Raw genomic sequence first — 21,187 nt, 5'->3', positions numbered from 1 at the left:
ATTTTTATAGTACGCATGCGCAGAAAATCATTGGCCCACAACGAGGGAGCTCTGATTGGCTGGCTCGGTTGGGCTCATCCTATTGGACGGGAGCGGATGAACAACACGGGATGCGATTGGTGCATACTGCTCAGAAGCTGTTGACTGTACAATGGGTGTGCCTTTTACTACTTTTATCAGATGAAATGGAAAATGTGAAATAGGGGACATTTTGCTGCTGTGAAGGGAAAGGTATCTACTGTTTACACACTTCAAATGATCCAGGATGGAAAGATTTTAAAAGGGGGTGTGTGCTGTGTTGTCGCCGTGTAATGGCTCCGGGCGTCGCTGACGGTACAAATGCCGCATTCAAAGTTGACTCCCGGTGCAACTGACGGATTTAGTTCCCCGAAGAAGCTTCTGCAGGAGTTGTAAGGACCGTATGCCACCAGCGTCGTGCTAAACTAGCCTCCCTATGTCACGGTAAAGTATGGACGGGTGGAGCTTCGTCGTTGCCTCGGATAATGACCGCTCCAGCTCCGAGGGGGAGTACATGGTGGAGCAGGGAGCCGAAGACGAAGCCCGGGAGGCGGCGGACGGAGAGCAGCGGCGGAACGCGGAGGGGATGGACGACGTGGGTGCCGCCGCCGTCGGGTTCGGGATAAGCGGGATAGGGAGGGGAAGGTGGTGCTGGGTCGAGTCGGGCAAAGAGACGACCAAGAACTCAGGTACCTGCACTTGTTGTGGGAGCCCGGACGAGGAGAGCTCGGGGCGGCTGGCATGGCGAGCAAGCTGGGGAAGATGACAGGTAGCCGGGCCAGGCGACACCACCGAGCCGTGAGGAACATGGGTCCTGTCGGTAAAGACATTTACGGTAAGGAACACCTCCGTAGACTTTATAGATGCATCATATACACACTATAGACAGCCACGGTGTCCATTAAAAGAACCTAACATAACATAATCCTTTATTTCTCCCCATGCCAGAGGAAATGTTATTGTTATAGCAGCACTAAACTTATCCACCCATTATCTATGCACTGCTTAATCTTCATTAGTGTCACCAACCTATCTATAGTAATAATGACGACAATATTATGTGCAATATATACAAAAATGAAAAAGTATTACTACACTATAAGTGACAGCAACATAAAGGGACTTGTGGAATAAATGTAACTGTGAAAGTGCAAGATGCAAGCAGTACAAAAAATAGTTGTTCAGATTTGACCATGGTTTGAGATGATGATACGATACAAGTCCGGTTTATGTAAACATCAGCCAGTGATGCTGATGTTGTAAAGTCTTACAGCAGATGAAATGAGTGACCTGTGGTAGGATGGATGTCTCAGTCTGCTGCTGAAGGAGCTGCTTAAAGCCCCACAGTCTCCTGCAGTGGGTGAGAGGGATTGTCCGTGATAGATGTGAGCTTTGCCAGCATCCTCCTCTCACCCACCTCATCTTTGGGGTCCAGGACAGAACCGGCCCTCCTGACCAGTCTGTTCAGTCTCTTTCTGCTCCCCAGCAGACCACTGTCCTGCACACTCCAAAGGACCTCAGTCTTCTCGGCAGGTGGAGACAGCTTTGGCCCTTCTTGTGCAGGACCTCTGTATTATGTGTCCCGTACAGTTTGTTGTTGAGGTTATTTAATTTGAAGGATAAACAAGGTGTGTGCCTGTTTTTGCATGTGTGTTTAGAGCTGTTCAAAAATGTAGGTTCAGAACACAATAGATATGCTGTCTCAGTGTCCCTAATGTGATGATATTTTATGTGGAAAATACTATGCATGGGTATGGTACCTTAGAAAATACATATAGTATGTGTCAGTCATTGTTAAAATCTTAACCAACTGTGGACTCAGCTCATCAGAGAAATCTTGACATTTTAACCTGACAACTGCATTATTTCCTCATTAAAATCAATCTAAAATGTGTGATACTGAGCTCTAGGTAAAGTATGGTCATCTCACTTTCTATGCTTTGCACGTTTTTCACAATAATATTGCAGTGAGTGCAGGATTGCAAGATCATTCAGATCTGACTTTGTGCTCATCATTCAGACCTTTGTGGTGCTAATATAGTCAAACAAATTAGTTGTGTTGCCTTTCATATTTTAAACAATTGTAAGACATGACTTGTTTTAGGTGAAATTCATCCTTTCTGTAGGCAAAATACTTCTTTTTGTAACCAAACCTTCATTGTCGGTGTTCATCTCCTGTTCTCACTTTGGATCTTTTATCTCCACAGCTGTGAAAAGACTGAGAGAAGCGGCGAATAGCAATGACATTGACACAGGTATGAACAATAAGCTGATAGAGTAAACAGTCATGCTCGCAGCGTAAGGTTGTGTTTAGCTGACATGATCTTTTTCTCTCAGTGCGTAAACTCCTTCAAGACGACATCGACCCCTGTGCAGCAGACGACAAGGGAAGGACAGCTCTTCATTTCTCCTCCTGCAATGGAAACGAGAGCATTGGTAAGTTGGTGGCTCTATAGACAATGTCATGATACTGTCATTGGAAATCAATTTGTAATTTGGTGTGCAGAGTTTAAACCACCATGTCATTGAGCGGTGCACTAAATACATCCAGCTGTGCTCTTCTGTTGCTGGCTGTGTGGCCTTTACTGTTCTGCATTTGATTGTCATACTTATGAAAGATTTTTCCACACTTTCCTGTATTGTACTCGGGTGCTTACAGGAGATTGATTTTTAACAATCCTTTTCAAATGTAATTTTTTAATGTTTGCAGTGCAGTTGCTGCTGAGCCATGGTGCCGACCCCAATCAGAGAGACAGTCTGGGAAATACCCCCCTCCATCTGGGTAAGAGAGAGCAATCAGCATGACTCATAAAAGCTCTAGCACTGTAACCAACCATGCATGACTGCGGTTTAACCTTCACAAAACCGTCTAACTGCCTAAAGGTCACACCTAGAACAATGAACAGATATGCTACAGAATACACCAATATTTCTATATATCATATATGTGTGTTTGTTGATGTATTTGTGATGTAACTATTACATTTCAACCTGTGTTTCTGCAGCGGCCTGTACCAACCATGTGCCTGTAATCACCACTTTGCTGAGAGGAGGTGAGACCACTGCAGAGATGTTGAATTGTTTGTGTCACTGTGGCACTATTTTCTTTTTTTGTTTGCCAAAACCCTTTAAAGAGCGCTCATTGAAATACTTTGAAATTCAAAATTTCAACCCTGGAGTGTTATTGGAGGACACAAGATTTTTTTTTTTTTACTTTTGTGACATTTTTCAAAATTTCTAGTTTTCATGTTGAAATTCAGGGCTGCACAGTGGAGTAGTGGTTAGCACTTTCACCTTTTAGCAAGAAGATCCCCGGTTCAAATCCCAGGGTGGGTCTGGGATCTTTCTGCATGGAGTTTGCATGTTCTCCCTGTGCATGCGTGGGTTTTCTCCGGGTACTCCGACTTCCTCCCACAGTCCAAAAATATGCTGAGGTTAATTGATCACTCTAAAATGCCCGTAGGTGTGAATGTGAGTGTGATTGTCTGTCTGTATATGTAGCCCTGTGATAAACTGGTGACCTGTCCAGGGTGTCCCCTGCCTTCGCCCGAGTCAGCTGGGATAGGCTCCAGCACCCCCCCCCCGACCCTAGTGAGGATAAAGCGGTGTATAGAGAACAGATGGATGGATGTTGAAATTCAAGGTTGTTTTGATTGCACCTCATATTTTTGTCATTAGATGTGTCCTACAATGGGAAAATAATGGACAGTACTCGGCAATCAATATTTAATGTGATTTTTTGTAGTATGCTCTCAGGATTCCATTCTCCTTTACTAAGCATGAAAAAGCTTGCAAACAAATAAACAACAGGCTAAATTACAGTTTTTCTGACTAAATGTAATGTCTATACACTTCCTGGCCTCTCATACTTGCAGTAGTTGCCAAAGTTTCCTCAAAAAAATAAATTACACAACTCAAATTTAGTTTTATTCAGTCATAGTACAATAGTCATATATATGCCTGTAGCTAACCTAATTAGTGTCAGTTCAGAATGTAGCATGGCTGTGGCAAATATTGACAGGTCTATAACAACACTGATCCTTCAATCAGAGTTAATAAACTGCAGAGAGCACTGCCCATTTTAAATTTGAATTCAGAAGTAACTGAAACTAATTAAAAAGCATGTGTAACAAAGAGACGTGTTATTGTTTCTGTTCAGGAGCCCGTGTGGACGCCCTCGACCGAGCAGGCAGGACCCCGCTGCACCTCGCACGCTCCAAGCTAAACATTCTGCAGGAGGGAGATTCACGCAGTTTAGAAACCCTAAGAGGGGAAGTCACACAGGTAGAGAAGACACTAATTTACCTGGTTTAGTAAAGTAAGACTCGGACCTTTGATACATGTTCTGACTGTGTTCTCTCACAGATTATTCAGATGCTGAGGGAGTACCTGAACTTAATGGGCCAGAGTGAAGCTAAAGAGAGGCTGGAGCACATTTCAACTCAGCTGCAGCACACACGGACCAAAGAGCAGGTAACACCTACGTACTCACTGAATGATTCCCAGATTCAAATTCATTAAAATGAAGCTTCATAGTCCATCTAAACATCTTGTGTGCTCTCTATTTGCATTTATTGCTCATTTACCGACTCATACATGGTTGCGTGTTTTTTTTAAATTTGTTTATCTTTTTTTAGGTGGATGAGGTCACTGATTTATTGGCCAGTTTTACATCACTCAGTCTACAGAAACAGAATCTGGGTGATACGTAGAAGATAAAGCGTGTGGAGAGCTGAAGCCCTGCTCTGTTTCAAACAAGCCTCGGCCAGACCAGACGCCTGAAACATGGTACCGGGGTTGTCTGTCCCAAGCTCAGTGTTCTGTTGAACATTTAGAGACTTTCTTGTTTTAACCAAGATAAGATCTTCATTTAGTTAGCATTTAACAGCTACAGTCAATCAGATATTGCTGTGCGTGACACTACGTAAGACCACAGATTGGTGACTACAGATAGAGCGAGGCGGCTGCATAAGTGCCAAAGTAGTATGCAGACTTGCAGAATTAGACTGCAGGTGCCTGCCTTTTTTGCTGCACATTTCACATGGCTCTCCTCTTTCACTGTCTGTGTGGTACTGTTTTATAAATCCCTTTTACTACACAAAACCACAACCTTCAAGTAGAAACCTGTACACTTAAAATTGGGATTAAGCAGTAGAGTAGGCCTGTTTGGTTCTTCCAAAGAATTTGCCATTTGATGCAAATATTCCACCAAGAAAAATCCTTTCAGCACTTTTTACAGAGGCACCATCACTGCATCTTGGGCTTTGCTCCACCCAGTACTATCTGGCTTTGGTTAAAAAAATCTAAACATTCTGGAGCATTTTTCCCCTATATCAAAATGATAATGAGGTGCACAATTATTGGCACTGACATAGTGATGTGGAGTTGAGTCAAAATATGTGCCCAAGTAGTGCATTTTCAAATTAATTTATTAGAATTCAGTTTAAAAAACGAAACCAACATTATAATTGGAAACTTCCTAATATGGCATCCAGTAATCAGCCAGGCTGATGATTAGTCAATCCCTAGCGCTTTTCATAAACAGCATAACACAATTATAAAATCATTCCTATCTTGGTTAAAATGAAAAGTTCCTTAATGTTAAAATCCAACACTGTAGTAGATGACAAGGAAAAACTAACATGTCAGCTTTGAAGAGAAAACACAAAAGAAAGCCCTAAGGACACATCCATTGACAACAGGACGCTGGTGGACAGAAGCTAACCCAGAAAAGCAGAGGCACCTTGGCTCTTTATTGTGTGTATGTGGTTGTTAAGTGTGTGTGGGAGAGTGTTTAAGTCAAAGTGTGTGTCATGTTCTCTTTTTGCCTGCCGTTATTATACAAGTTCTACGATGATTATGAGACACAATGATTTTCACTGTTGTGCTTTGAGTTGTTTATCGACAGCATCTTTGTATCGTTGCCTTTTTTCTTGTATTGCATGTTTCTGTGAGATCTGTACTGTAAAAATGATTTGGCAATTGTTGGAAATGGATATATATGAATCAATAAATCAGTATCTTTGGCTATGTGTGGGATTTTGTCTTTCCTGTAGTGGCATTGTGAATTATTTTATTTTATTATTTTTATTTCTCTGTGCTTTTTTGTATGTTAACACACATTTATCACCACATTAACTGTGGCTTCCTGTCGTTAATTCTGAGCTTTAGCTGAATGCATTGCTAACGCGGCTACTTTTCCTCTCCGTTGATTGGCTGACTTGCCGAAGCTCCTCCCCTCCACCAACACGTATTGTTGTTTCGCCGATAATAAAGATGGCTGCTGGACCCGCGTAAATTGGAGATCCCATTGAGGTAGTAAAATTTAATAAACGCATTCTTCCTCACCTCCCGGTGTTTGCAAACTACACACGCTGTCAGTCCAGAGGAGACGAAGACATGAGCAGACTTGAATGCATTTCCGCTGCAGTGTTTTCTCCATCTCACTCCACTGCGGCCTAGTCGTTAGGAGAAGCCTCGGGCTTTCCTTAGCCGCCTTCGCCGGCCGGCTGAGGGCACATTCGGCGACACCAATTCAAGTCTTGGAAACGCTTGGCATCCCGAGTGTCAAAGTGAATAGACAGGGGGTGTGTTTGTGTATCTTTATGAAAGTAGGCGGGAATTTGTTTAGCTGGCGTTTTGTGCTATTTTATGCGGAACAAACCACAGCAGTACTGCAATATAACACAAATTGTATTTTTCGTCTAGTAGCGGCTAGTCATTGAGCACTTGTTCACTTTAGAGTATGTCCTGGTTACTCGCAGCTCCAGTGGTGCTTGATGTGCTCATTGTAGGACTTAGCATGGATAATTGAAACAACCTGTCATCTGTTTAGGCACGTAAAAGACAGAAATGTGTCGGTTTTCCACTTGTGACTTGCACTGAAATGTTAAACTGCTCTCACTTGTTTCTGGCTCTCTTACTTTTTCTTTTTGTTTATTAAACAGGTTAGAATCCTGCCTTGATGTGGTCAACAACATCCAATGACAAGTAGACGTGTATACGAAGAAGAAACCATGGCTTTTGAGGAGATCAAGGGTAAAGGAGGACTTGGTAATGTCCATGTGTAATGTAGTTTGACTGTACTGTACAGACTTATTAAACATTTTGCATTTTTGTGCAATCAGATGAAAATCATAAACGGTGATAAAATTACATTTATTGTACCTGCTGCTGCTCCAGACAGAGTTTTCATAAGAAAGAGGGAGCAGTTCAAAGAGAAAAGACCCATAACATGAGCAGTGTTAAATATAGTATTTTCCAGTGCACATGTGATAAGATAAGAATTCTAATATGGATTTCATGCATTTTAGACGTGGGGATGGAGGGAGAAAGGGGCCTTGTGGCCGGTCGTAGCCAGAGAGAGAAGAGGAGGTCATACAAGGATCTGTTAAGGGAGGAGGAGGAGATTGCTGCCCAGGTACGGAAGTCTTCCAAGAAGCGTCCAAAAGTAAGTTATCTGTCCTGAGTAACCTAACCTTGTAGTTTAATGTCACAGAAGCCTTTTTATAGATGAGGCATTAATATGCATTTTAAGAATTTGCTTTAAGTGATGATGTGTCATTCCCAATCAGGACGCAGAACTTTTTATGCTGGGAGGAGACTCACACAAAAAGAAGAAGAAGCATAGTGATGACTACTATTACAGAGGTAAGAAGTTTTGTGATCATATATTATTACTGTTTTATCATTTATAGTTTGTTATCTTGTGTTTGTGTTTACTTTATTCCTGCTTTCTCTTCCCCTTATCAGAGCACGATGGTTCAGGCCCACCTCCCCATAAAAAGAAGCACAAGTCTGCAGACCGCTCCCCGACTCTTTCTTCTCCCTCATCCTCCCACCCAACAGATACAGCGATGGGCCTCCTGCAAGCTATCACCTCTCCCCTGGCCACAGGTTCGGACCCCAGCCCTCACTTGCACAAGAAACCCTCCTACCCCTCCTTCTCCTCGCACTCTTTGAAGGACCGGAAACGCGAGAGCAGCGGTGGTGGCAGCAGCGGATCCAAAGGGAGCCACTCCTTCTCAAACTCCCGCCCCATGTCGTCATCGTCATCTTCTTCCAAGAAACACTCCTCCTCTTCCTCCAAATCCTCTCTGTTTCACGGCGGGGCTCCCAAAGAAGAACCGCTGACGTTACGGGAGGCAGACGGGCTGAAGATGAAGCTCATCATGTCGCCAGAGAAGGAGGAAGGAGAGAGCTTCCCATTCACGCCACACTCATCCAAAGGAGGTGTGAAGAAGGAAAAGGACAGAGAGCGGACACAGCTGTCAAAGTCACCAAAGAAGAAGCTGCAGCAGCAAAGTAGAGAGCCACTGCCTGTAGTGGGGAAAGAGGTGGAGGTGGAAGGTAAGATCACTCTAAATGATGCGGGTTGTTATTTTTCTTTCTGTTTTTCAATGTCTTAAATCCAGCTGTTACACATTTCTACTGATAGTAATTGATACACTGACGATGTTTAGTTCATTGTTGTGTTTTCTGTTTTACAGGACATTATGGAGGTGGCATGGGAGATGAAAGCTCCTCATCTGGGGGAGAACTGGAGGCAGGTGAACTGGTTATAGACGATTCATATACGCACTTGTCAAAAAAGAAAAAGAAGAGCAAGAAAAGCAAAAAGAAAAAGGACAAAGAGAAAGACAGAGACAAGGATAAAAGTTCAAAGGACAAGAAACACAGCAAAGGATTCGGAGGTGAGTTTAGTCAGAAAAGAGGGAGATGGTTGTTCTGACTCAATTATGTGTCGTTTAAAACATTGTTTTAGATTTGAATAGCAGAAATTCAAAGGCATGATTCTGTAGTACTTCACCTAATTCTTCCTGCTTTCATCTTTACCGTTTAGACATGAAGGTGCACATTTGTTTCAGTCACTTACAGTCTGCAGCTATCATGGTCATGACTTGCTATGCAAACATTTGAGACCTGACAGAGCTTATATTATATGTGACTGAGCAGAGGAACAGTCATCGCATCAGAATCGCAAACAAATAATCTGTGGTCAGCTTCTACCTTTGGTGGTAGTTGGTGGCTGTGCAGGTGGCTTCCGAGAGTACAGCAGAACTTTGTCAAGGTGCATTAGTGTTAAGTTTGTTGTTTTCTGTTTTGGCAAACTGTCATTGTAAGATGCAGCACAATACTAAATGGAATCAAGTCTAGCGCATTAGTGTTAAGTTAAATAAATGTTTTGTTGTTGGAATTTATATACTCCTTAAAACTCTTTAAAACACAGAATGAGCAGCTTCCTCACAGCCCACCATTCATCCCTCACTAGAGCTGTTTCTCTCAAATCAGTGTCCCTCTGTCTATACTTATAGATTTGGGGAAACGGTACAAAACAAACTTTTGTCAGGTTAGTTTACCAGTTAGAACAAACTGAGCGTTTTAGGAGGGAAAATAAGAGGATTTAACATGAAGAGTTGCTGCAGCATTGTACAATGTGAGGAATAATGTCTGTTTTGAACATTCAAGCAAGTGAACCTATTCCAGTAGATCCCAAAATACAGTTAGAAACCTGTAGAAACCTTGACGCACTGTAGCGCTATTGTCATATTGTACCTATCTGAGACTAGCTGAAATCGATAATGGTAATACTACACATCAACAAAACAGTACTAAGACTATAAACAAAATTTGTCACCACAATACGGGGCGTTTATTTCCTGAACCTAGAATTAAAAATCACTGTCATTGTACGGCCCTGTGTTTCCCATTTTTCGGTTTCTCAAACTTTCGGCCTTTGCAGTTGTCATAACCTTTGCTTTGTCTTTGTGTGACTTTTTTTCAGACTCATCAAGAAGCCACAGTCACTCCCATCCCACTGTCACTCACAGTGCCGTTGGCCCAATGTACGCCATGGGCACGCCCATTCCTCCACACCACCACCAAGGCAACGACGGAGTGACAGAGAAGAAGAAGAAGAAAGAAGATAAAGATCGGGATAAGCACGAGAAGGATAAAGATAAGGTACGATAATATTCAGTCGTAATTCTTATATTCTTGTAAGTATTTCTTGAGTTTTGTGCTTCTTCATTGTTTCATTATTGAGTCTTTTTTCTGCTTCTAGCCCAAGAAGAAGAACACAACAGCATATCAGGTGTTTTGTAAGGAGTACAGGGTCAACATAAATGCAGAACAGCCGGGACTCGGTGAGTAAAATTTTGATAAACAGCATAGCTTGCATTAACTCTGGTGTCCATGCAGATATCACTGTGAGAAACCAATAAAATAACAGTATGTCTACTCTGCAGTGTTTGGTGAGCTGAGCAAAAAGTTGGCAGAGGTGTGGAAGGCCATGCCAGAGAAAGACAAACTAGTAAGCTTATTCCTTGTCCTTTTTAACAGAATACAGCTGTTTTAGTTGTATTGGAGGTGGACTGAGTGTAATTTGGTTTCTTTGTACTCTTCTGTACAGGTTTGGAGGCAGAAAGCTCAATATCTGCAGCACAAACAGAACAAAGCTGAGGCCACCACAGTCAAACACAAGACCTCCAGCGAGAGCAAAAGCAAAGGTATCATTGACGCAGATTGATAGTTTAACCTGATCCTGTCTCAGCGCTTTGGCCTCTCATCTCATTGCTGTTGTCTCTGAATTCTGTTTTGTCCTCAAAGTTGTAGGAACAGCAGCAGGGATGGTGTCTCCAAACAGAACGCCAGGCACTTTGTCCCTGTCCCCGGCTCGAATCCCAGATGTTGATCCCATCGATGCAGCAGCTCACCTGCAGCTGTTAGGAGAGTCTTTGTCTCTGATTGGACATCGGCTACAGGAAACGGAGGTGAGTTTCCACAGTGTCGGACATTTTCGCACCGCTTAATTTGACCACCTTTATACAAAAATCAAACCACAAAAAGGAAGTAGAGCTTCCATGTCTGTCTTTCTGTTGATTGATCTGTCGACTATTTTCCTCCAATAAAGCAAAATGATCACGTCAGTACAGTTATATTATTTTGACAAACTGTCACTGTAGGATCCAGCATGGTATTAAATGGAAATAAAGGTTTACGTGTTAGAATGCAATTCTGTAGTTAAACTAGAAACTCCAGCATGATAGAAGCCTTTAACTGAGTGAAAAAGTTCAGTCTGTGTAATAAACAAAGTGGAATATGAACCCGGTGGATATTTCACAGGCAAAGAGTGCTACAGCAGCACCTTTTCTTCAGCTAAACTCACAGCACAACTGTTTGTTTTTTTTAACTCGTGCATGGTGAGTTTGACGGATAACGTCCCGGTTCTAAAATCAGGGTTTTAGCTGGACGACAGCGCTTGGAAACGACTGCTGGTTAACATGCAGCGTTATTGAGCCACATTTCTGTCACTGTTTGATACTCGTTCTGTTGTCTGGAAACACAAAACATGTCAATAAGACCAACTTTATTCGGCCGTGGTAAAATACGTTTTGTGTGAGCACAGAGAGCAGGAGAGAAGCAAACGGGTGTAAAGCGCCTCCTGTGTGATTCTCTTCAGGTGTTTGTACATTGTCCTGCTGTGGTCTGCCATTGTAACTGCAGTTTCCACGTCAGCGGTTGTGATAATTTGAAGTGCTCCCAGACTTTCAAAGCTTTGAAGTTTTGGAAATTGCTGTTGCACTGTTGGAACTGTTGCACTGACTGCAGCTGACCAACGCCTGGAGCTAAAAATGAATGATGTCATTATGCAACAATTCTGCAGTAATAATGAAGAAAAACACTCGCTATAACAGATGGAAATAAAAATAGAGAAATCAGCGTCATTGATTTTGCTGAACTCCACAGCTCCGTCAGTAGAAATCAAAAAGCACGTCAGTGTCTAATTTTTCCAACAATATGCAGTGGAATCAGAAAGCCATGTGACTGATGTTTCTTAGGGGATGGTGGCTGTATCTGGGAGTCTGTCTGTCCTTCTCGACTCCATCTTGTGTGCTCTGGGCCCCCTGACGTGTCTCACAGCACAAATACCACAGTTAAACGGATGTCCTCGAAATGTCCTGGTACAGTATTTACATTTGTTTTAATATCTGATTTGTTATTCACCAGTTTCATCACTTGTTCACTTCACAATATTGCAAAATGTTTCTACTGACGGGCTCCGTGTTTAAAACCCCTCTGGGAGTAATTTACTGTTTACTTTGCTCACACCGTTCTGTCTTTTTCAGTCGAATACGTTGGACAACATCGCCTACATCATGCCTGGACTGTGAGCGAAGGATAGAAAGTCTACAGATTTGACTGAGTCGTCTACTCTCAAAAGAGCCTCGGACATTTAATTTAAGCCACTGCTTGGCATCTTAAAATTAGAGTATTTTTAGTGTCGACATATTTTTAAAGTGTATTTTTTTAAAAACTCTGTTCCCCTTCATTTTCTAATTGCTGTATTTTACATGGAACATTTTACTGAACATGTTAGTCCTTCTCGTAGTTTCACTGTTACTGTACAGCGCTCGGTTTTATGAATAAGTGTGTGTATGTGAGTGTGTGTTTAGCTGCGTTGTGGGACTGTATTCGTGTGAGTGTTCGTACAGAAACCTTTTAAGTTCGCTTCTTACCAACATAATGTAATATATTTTAGACCTGCTTTGTTTTCATTTTACCATGTATAAAGTACTTGTTTTTTACATTTGGTATGTTACTGTGTATACAGCATTTAGACTTAAAGAATTTCAAAAGCGATAGGATACACCTCTAGGTGCAACCCCGTCATAGTGAAAAGCTGTTCCAACAATTCACTGTCTTAGAGCTGAACAAAATGAAAACATTAAATATCTGTTCCCAATTTCAGATTATGCTTTTTTTTTTTAATTTGCTCTGCTTTGGGTTCTAAGAATCAAAACGATGGGCTGGACAGTTGTTCAAATTCCAGTCGAAGCTTCCATTTAAAACAATGCAATTAGTACATTGTAAAGGCTACAATTTAGGATATGTGTTCTTCATCTGCGTGTAAAAATAAGTAGAAACTCATGCTTTACTTAAAATATTAAAACCAGGATGGATCCGGAGTTCTTAGTCTTAATTTAAACAAGAAAAGCACTCAGAGAACGCAGTACTCTGCCAGCACAGCGCATTTTTGAACTTGGCTGCTCCTAATCCCTGGAACAATTTATCTTTTTATGTAAAAACTGCTCAGACTTGAGAAACTTTTAAGCTGCTGCTGAACACTTGCCTTTTTTTTCTATAATTCTGCAATTTAATTTATCTGTTATCCAAAGCAACGTACGTCTGAGAATATATACTTGCAGTGGAGCAAGGTCAAACCGACCAATAGGAACTCTTGTCTCTTCCACCAGCGTTGGCCCCGCCCATTTGGTTCAGTCAGATTCGCAACCAAAACTTTTGAACTTATGAGCAAAAAATATTAGTTTTGATTGAAGTTACGTCAATATGTTCTCAAATAATTTTATTTTCATTTGCAACCTGTTCTTTTTTGATCTCAACTCTCTTTTGATTGATTGAATAATAAAGAAGCAAAATTTTCTCCATAGTAAGCACTTACAGGAACCGAAGGCCTATGCACGCGTTCTCTTTGCAGACTTTAGCTCTGCCTTTGATACTGTATGCCCTAAGCTTCTGGTACAAAAGCTCTCCAGCATGAATGTCAATCAGTTTATAATTAAATGGTTTTATTCTTTGTTAACTAACAGATCTCAACAGGTCCAAAATCCAAAACGGCGACCAGGAAGTAGCAAAATCCTGGCTTCATTTTCTCGGCGTTGAAACCAACGGGTGATGTCACGGTTAGTTCATGCCTGATTCAGATGACTGTAGGAACAGTCAGCCAAATAAATACATTTTAAAATTTTCAGATGACACTGTAATTCTTAGTCTTCTGAGAGGTGCTGGTCGTCCGGTGGGATATCTGGAAGAGATCAATTATTTTAAAGCTTATTCAACCAAAACCGAAGGAATGGTATTCAATTTCAAAGGTGTACATGTCCATGAACCTGTGGCTTTGGGGAACATGCAGATTGAGAGCAGGTTGCCTCTTATAAATATCTTGGTATCCAAATGGACAACCAGCTCAAATGGAATGTACATGTTGATTACTTGTGTACCAAATTGGCTCAAAGACTTCATTTTTTACGTAGGCTCAGACTTTTTGGTGTGAGTATGGCAGCTTGATTTGGGACTCTCTCTGTCCAGCTTAAAGCTAAAATGGAAAAAAACATCCATGAAGGTAATTTGCAAGAAGGACTCTCCATCCCTTCAGATGATCTTTGAGAAGACAGTGCTCAGTCTGGCAAACAGAGTACTGTCTGATCCTTCTCACACTCTTTTTTCAGAGTATGAGCTGTTACCTTCTGGTACAGAGTGTGTCACTCTAAGAGTAACCGCTTTAAATTCTCCTCCATTCCCATTTCTATTGTTCTAATGAACAGCCGGCACATAGTGCACAGCTCTAACTAGGGTGCCTGCTACCGGCTTTGCAGGACTGATATACCTGCACTTACTGTTTTTCTTGTGTTGCTTAATGGGAATGTGTATCCTACATGCCAGTGTTCTTCTTAATGCTATACTCCTGCTACTGTTGTTTTATGATGTCTTTTTTTAATGTTGATGTGGACTGTAGCACTTTGCCCAAGACAAATTTCCCTAGTGGGATAATAAAGTTTATCTATCCATATATCCATATATCCATCTCTGTTCTTGCACAATATTTGTCACTTAGTTGCCCTCATGATACTGTCATTGAGCTTACCGGGCAGATGTTGCAGCTGATGATGCTGTATTTCACATAAACAAGGGAACAAGTCCATCACAATTTGAATGTTAACAGTCCAAAATGACAAGGTCATATACAGCTTTCCTAGTGGGTTAAAGAGCCAAAAACAAACATGAAAAATACTTTGTAAAAGTGAGAGGTCGGTAGCAGCTTTCATTTTTTATTACAACTTTTCCCCAAAAACTTACCCCACACGCACGCACGCACGCACGCGCACACACACACACACACACACACACACCAAAGTCAAGTGGACCTGATGCTGGTGCCATCTTCTCATCCCCACCACAGATGGAGCTGTGTTCACCTCTGCTCGGCGCCAGAGGCAGGGCTGAGTCACTCTGCAGGAATTAGGAAGTCCGGTCGCTCCTTATTCAACACTCAACAACGTCTGAGAGCAGGATCAGAAATGTCAGCTTCACAGCCAGGTATGGATTGTTGTTTTATTTTTACAGGTGCTGACTGTAGATCTGTCAGTAGGAGCGGTGATAGGCGGCTCCTCGCTGCCGGTTCTCTGTGTTTGCGGCTTGAGAAGGGCGCTGCCACTTCTGGGAAATTTCAAAGCGATTCTCAGCAGATAAACAAGACGATCTAAACTGTCATAAACTGTCACTGTCGGTGTGAAATAAGCACACATCGTGCTTATGCTTCGGCAAAGGAGGAAATAAGTGTTTCCTCTTTGTAGCCCAAACTGCATCCAGTGAATGTGAAAAAAGAACTTGCTCAGTTTATTAACCCTCGTGTCGTCCTGCAGGTCAGAATTCACCCGTTTTAAAGTTTTAAAATGTGGGGGAAATATATTTTCACAGTGAAACTTCTGATGTCCATATTTCAACGTTTTTTGGAAATTTTTGAACATTTTTTGGTAAAAAAAAAAAAAAAAGGAATGTTAAAAAAAATGTTTCTTAAGAACATTCACAAAAAATCCACCAAAATCCAGTGAATTTGGCTGGACTTTGGTTGATTTTTATGTGAATGTTCTTAAAGAAAATATTATAAGTTTTACTGATATATATATATATGTAATCACTTTAGATATTTTAAAGATTTTTTGGGAAGATTTTTACTCATTTTTTGAAAATATTTACAAGAATTTTCTTGCCAAATTTGGGGGATTTTTTAAAAATAAAACTTTTAAGGGAAATTTTAAAGAAATTATTTGAATTGTCTTCCTGAAGGTTTTGCAGATTTTCATAAATTTGGTGATTTTTTTTTTGGTGATTTTTTTTTTCAGACAAGGAATCAACATTTTTTGGTGCCAGTAAATGAAGATAACAGGAGGGTTAAGGCACGTGTTTTTCTACAGTACTGACAAAGCAAAGTGCACCATGAAACCCCTTTTTTTTGTCTCTACAGAGCTGAGGCTGGTGGTCCTGGGCAGTACTGGAGCAGGACAGAGATCAGCAGTGAGCTCCATCCTGGGCCTACAAGACCAGGATCAGGGCCCAGAGGCTATATCGGTCCAGGAGAGCAGCAAACACAGAGGAGAGGCCGCAGGCAGACAGGTCAATGTTTTTGCGATAAAATTGTGGCAGCAGACATTTGAAGATGTCACCTTGGGCTTTAGGAAACACTGAACAACCAATTGATTAATCAAGAAAATTGAATGATTTTTGACAATGAAGACAAGTTGCAGATACAAAGTTTTAATCCCTAACCTTTCTTTTCTAGTGTGTTTGGTGACACCTGTGCTTATTGGTGGTAAAAACAGAAGCACCATTTCCTGCCAGCCCGAACAGATGGCTATGCTGTAAAACTGTATTTTTGCTGGATAACTTAATGTAGTTAAATTGACTCTTCAAAACCCTCTAGACTGGTTGTTCTACTGCTTCACATTATGCCAGTCATTTACAATGCAAACTACTTTACAGTGAGGTAACTGATGAATGGGAATGCATGCAAAGGAGCTGTATCTGACCTTTGAACCAACTGGATGTCATCACAGCACGAGCATCACAAATGGCCCCGTTAGCAAAAACAGCAGGAAAAACGCTCACAGTGAGCGGAAACGAAACAAGTGCACATAAATGAGGTAAATAACACAAATTAAGCACTTTGTTTTTGAAAGATTTTTGTTTTTTTAAGACAGTAAGTCAATACTTTACTGCACTCCCTTGTACAGTGTGGTGTTGGAGTTCACTCTTTGTCTGCTTATGAATACGAGGAGGACAAACAGTTTTAGTGGGAGGGACTTACACACACTAACATGTAAATCAGGGGTGTCAAAAATGTCCCATCAGAGGGTCCGATTTGGCCCTCAGGATGATTTTGTAAAGTGTAAAAGTTACAGAGAAGAATTTAACTACAGCTGTGAGTTTAACCCCTTAATGCAGACTGTCTGACGGGCTAAACAAAAGAATCCACAGAGATTTCAAAAGAATAAATTTCACCTTTTATTAAGGAAACAGGATAATCAACTCATGATAACATGCACAAAGTCAGAACGTATTCAAAGCTATCATAGAAAAATAGCAGTCAACAAAAATTGCAGCGACCCAGCTCACCCACTCTCAAACAATGAGAAAATCGGTTCAACATGATAACATAATAATACCGTAATCAAACAAACACAAACAACAGTTATTATGCCCCTTAACCTTACAATAAAACAACAATTCGTTGTGGCTCCTCCACTGTGATCATTATTATTATTATATGTCTGTTCTATGTGCTATAAACAAATGAACAATTTGCACTTAAGTTAGCTTCAGCTGGAAAACAAAAACACAAATACTACACTCATTTTATACAACTGTAAATAAATTAAGGTGTCAAGGGGTTAAAATAATTTCCAGATCTTGACAAGTTGTTTTGATCATGCAGTAAAATACTGGATTGTTCAGTTCCAGATACCTGCGACTGAAAGTTTTCCGCTTTTGTAGAAACACTGATCTGTAAGTTCTATTGTGTAAATGATAAACTGAGGTGTAATGTTGTTGAAACTGCACTTATTTTTCTTTGTTAGTTCATCAAATGTGCACATTTTCGGAATGTACTTGTACTTCTTTGCGCGAAAGCAAAGGGGAAAATTTGGAGTTGTGGTTATTTATAGGTTATCATGTTATGATTTTACCGGTCCGGCTCGCTTGAACTAAAACGAGTTTGACAGCCCAGATGTAAACACTGTCGGATCAGCTCCCAGAACATGGAAAACAGAAGCTCAAATTACAACACACACAAATGAAGTGTGATTACATTATCTGTTAAGCACACTACTCCACTATATCTTTGCATAACATATTTACGTTCAAATTGATGTATATTGCACATTTTAACAGATATAGAAGAATACATGTCATCAGTGAAAAATGGGCACATCTCAGGATTCTGTCTTTGGTAAAGAAATGCTTTTGCACAAGTAACATCGCATAAACGTGGAAAAATAAAACCTCTGGTCCCCAATTCAAGTGGTCATTACAACTTCACATAAAGTCAGATTTTTTTGAACCGTTTAATCCTCACATAATCCCCTCTTTAGGTGACGATAATCTCCAGTCCTGCCTGGTTCAGCTCCGACTGTAAGCCAGAGGAAAGAAGAAAGCACATCTCCTCCTTCATCTCCTTATCCGGCCCATCTCCACACGCCTTCCTGCTGTGCGTCCCCGTGAACCGGCCTTCCGACGGAGAGGCGAAGGCGTTGGACGTCCTGACGAAGCTCTTTGGGCCTTCTGCCGTCAGCGGACACACCATCGTGCTGTTCACTCACACCGAGGTGCTGGAGGAGGACGAGCAGCTGGAGGAATACCTCGTCACGTGGCGCAAGGACCTCCTGGAGCTGGTGGAAAGATGCGGCGACCGCTACCACACCCTGGAAACCGGCGGGGGAGAACCGGAGCAGAGGAAAGCCGTGGAGGAGCTGCTGGAGAAGGTGGAGCAGGCGGTGAAGGAGAGCGGAATGGAGGGTTTCAGCTGCCCTCTGTACCAGGAGGCCGAGGAGAGGGTGAGGAGGAGGCAGGTGGAGCTGGTGAGGCAGAGGAGAGGAGGGGAGATGAACGACTCGGAGGAAAACGTGACGGAAGAAGAAATGGAATCAGTCCGTGAAGAAGCAGAGAGGAGCGTAGGGGATGTGGATGTGGATGTCGATAGTATTTTCCCTTCTACCAGCGTCTCACCTTCATCCTCTGCTCCCTCCTTCCTCTGGAGCTGGTGGGAGAAGCTGACCGGTTGGATTAAATGGCCCAGTTTTGTGAGGAGGGAGGCCCTGCTGGGGGCGCTGGTCGGCCTGTTTGTGGGAGGGCCCTTTGGAGGTATGGTGGGGGCCACGGTGGGCTCTGTGGCTACTGAGGTGGGGAGAAGAAAAACACAGAAAACTAAATGAGAGATAATATATTTCGCAACAAGTCGCACCTTAAGAGTATTTCACTGGGCGGTGTATTAGTGTGCTGTGGCCTTGCACCTCTCTAATGTATTTATGCCTGATCACTGCTTCACTACCTGTTTTCAACATCACTGGATTCCACTTATTGTTGAAGCTTTAAAAATGTGTGCTTTACAGATGTATAACAGTCCTTTAATAGGAATAAGCTTCCAAATTAAAAAAAAATCATTTGGCTATTGTATATTGTTTTCAATTATAATCTTTCATTTTTAATTGTTAGTTCTGGAAATTTATCTTGATGGGTTTGACCTCAGATCTTCATTCTCCATGGATAATAGAGAATGTTCCTGTACAGTCAAACAGTTATTTGTTCTAAACACCTGGAATGCTTGTAGTGCACCTGCAGAGGGGTCATGGGCTTGGTGACGGAAAGCATAAGCTGGCCTTAACATCAGTATTTAATGTCCACCTCACCTGACATTTTTTAGCTCTGTTTTTGGTCTCCACCGGTTTATGGGAGAAATTTCTGCTTTTTTAGCTGCTAATTGTTCCACTGTGTTTACAGCTTAGTGTGTATGTTGTTTACTGCAGAACAGGCAGTGTACTTTTTTTGTTTTTGGAAGCTTTTTCCAGTCTGTAGACAACATTATGAGAGCTGTGAGAGTGAATAGAAACTGTTGGGGGTGAAAAAGCAAAATATTGAGTATAAAGATGCTAAAGGTTTGTGAAGCTCGGGTGAAGTTTCGGACCAGGTTGGTGGGTTTGTCCCTAAGAGAGGCCAAAACACATATTAATTCATTTATTGTTGTTATGAAATTATTGACTATCGCTGCTTTAGCCAAAATCGAACAAGTAAGTGGAGATATCCAACAGAGTCTGCACAGTGGTTTGGTGGTTAGCACCTTCGCCTTGCAGCTAGAAGATCCCCAGTTCATGTCCTGTTCTTCCCAGGATCTTTCTACATTCCAAAGACATGTTGAGGTTAATTGGTAACTCTAAATTGTGCGTAGGTGTGATCGTCTCTACATGTGGCCGTGTGATAGACTGGCACTGTTTCCTAAAGCCCAAGATGACTTCCTCAAATGTCTTGTTTAGTTCACAACCAAAGATATTCAGTTTAATGTCACATATGTGGAAAAGAAACTTGAAAATGTTGTAATTTAAGAAGCTGAAATTTGGTTTGCTTCTTGGTCTGGGCATGAGATCTTTCTCACGTTCTCCCTGTGCATGTGTGAGTTTTTTTCCGGGTTCTCCGGCTTCCTCCCACAGTCTGGGTTAATTGTTAACTTTAAACTGTCTGTAGGTGTGAATATGAGTGTGATTGTTTGTCTCTAGGTGTAGCCCAGGGTGTCTCCTGCCTTCACTCTAAATCAGCTGGGATAGACTCCGTGACCCTAATGAGGATTAAGTGATGCATAGATAATGGATGGATGTCCAACATCCAGAATCATACTAATAGTCTGGAAACCAAGTTGTATTCATGAGTGATCTCTAAAGGAAATATGCATTAACAATCAATCCTTTTTAAACTTGCTACAGTGAATGGTTGAAACTTTTTCAATAGGAGGCAATACCAAGAAAATCCACAAGGTGGGGACATTGATCTTTATATCGTAGAGATTTAAAGCTTCGAGATGAACTGAGAGATAAATATTTACTGCTTACCAAGCAAATAAAAGCTGCTGTTTTAAGTACATTTCACTGTCATTATTCTGAAGATCTTTGTCATTGACTTGAGGGAGAACAAGTTACGGATACTTTGATCTAATTTTAATTGCATCCGGGCTTTAACAAAGGCCAGCATTAAGCGTGTGTTTTGTGAGATGCACTTTTTGTAAACAACACCAATTATGCTGCAGAATAAAGTGAGTGGATATAGTTAGCTGTGGATTCATGCCGGGGCAGACGTGCCTCCCAGACTCTCCGCTGCTCACACAATGGCAGGTTCCAGCTTTGACATTGATGTAATTGATACTCTGCTAAAACGGTCCCTCATAACCCATCCTTACATCTCTCTCGCTCTCCCTCCGTCTCTCTCTAAGCTGCCGGCGGCTCTGCCTCAGGAACAGCAAGGCGTTTCCGAATGTGGGTGGTCCGGCCGGGGTGGGAGAGAGAGAGCAAGAGGGAGAGAGAGAGAGAGGGAGAGAATTAGCCCAGCTCTC

The 21,187-nt window shown here is 41.7% G+C and overlaps 3 protein-coding genes across 5 annotated transcripts; all 3 read left to right on the top strand.

Moving 5' to 3' along the window:
- Positions 1 to 83: 83 nt before the first annotated feature.
- On the top strand, positions 84 to 6,044 carry ankrd54 (ankyrin repeat domain 54). The gene is given in 9 exon segments (XM_022190682.2): positions 84 to 653; positions 656 to 853; positions 2,226 to 2,273; positions 2,356 to 2,454; positions 2,729 to 2,800; positions 3,024 to 3,071; positions 4,178 to 4,302; positions 4,384 to 4,491; positions 4,656 to 6,044. Coding segments are annotated over 9 exon segments (957 nt in total). The 5' UTR covers positions 84 to 469; the 3' UTR covers positions 4,731 to 6,044.
- A 173-nt stretch (positions 6,045 to 6,217) lies between these two features.
- On the top strand, positions 6,218 to 12,768 carry hmgxb4a (HMG box domain containing 4a). 2 transcript variants are annotated; one of them, XM_022190676.2, is made up of 13 exons: positions 6,218 to 6,333; positions 6,966 to 7,056; positions 7,332 to 7,468; positions 7,593 to 7,668; positions 7,771 to 8,367; positions 8,508 to 8,711; positions 9,803 to 9,981; positions 10,082 to 10,163; positions 10,266 to 10,330; positions 10,430 to 10,526; positions 10,627 to 10,790; positions 11,859 to 11,981; positions 12,147 to 12,768. In XM_022190676.2, exons 2-13 carry the CDS (start codon positions 7,002 to 7,004, stop codon positions 12,189 to 12,191), a joined length of 1,824 nt encoding a protein of 607 aa, XP_022046368.2. In that variant the 5' UTR covers positions 6,218 to 6,333; positions 6,966 to 7,001; the 3' UTR covers positions 12,192 to 12,768. The 2 variants fall into 2 exon arrangements, with proteins under 2 accessions (XP_022046368.2, XP_022046367.2); XM_022190675.2 differs by having other exon boundaries at positions 6,966 to 7,071.
- A 113-nt stretch (positions 12,769 to 12,881) lies between these two features.
- Positions 12,882 to 20,716, top strand: si:dkeyp-69e1.8 (uncharacterized protein LOC100001340 homolog). Of its 2 annotated transcripts, XM_022190678.2 has the most exons (4): positions 12,882 to 13,721; positions 14,999 to 15,135; positions 16,064 to 16,212; positions 18,186 to 20,716. In XM_022190678.2, the coding sequence occupies exons 1-4, from the start codon at positions 13,714 to 13,716 to the stop codon at positions 19,023 to 19,025; spliced, it is 1,134 nt and encodes a 377-aa protein (XP_022046370.1). In that variant the 5' UTR covers positions 12,882 to 13,713; the 3' UTR covers positions 19,026 to 20,716. The 2 variants fall into 2 exon arrangements, with proteins under 2 accessions (XP_022046370.1, XP_022046369.1); XM_022190677.2 differs by having other exon boundaries at positions 12,882 to 15,135.
- The last annotated feature ends 471 nt before the right edge of the window (positions 20,717 to 21,187 follow it).

Source organism: Acanthochromis polyacanthus, chromosome 21, assembly GCF_021347895.1.
Source record: "Acanthochromis polyacanthus isolate Apoly-LR-REF ecotype Palm Island chromosome 21, KAUST_Apoly_ChrSc, whole genome shotgun sequence".
Taxonomy (NCBI): Eukaryota; Metazoa; Chordata; class Actinopteri; family Pomacentridae; genus Acanthochromis; species Acanthochromis polyacanthus.
Note: the sequence above shows the minus strand (reverse complement) of the source record. Positions and strands in the feature narration are given on the sequence as shown.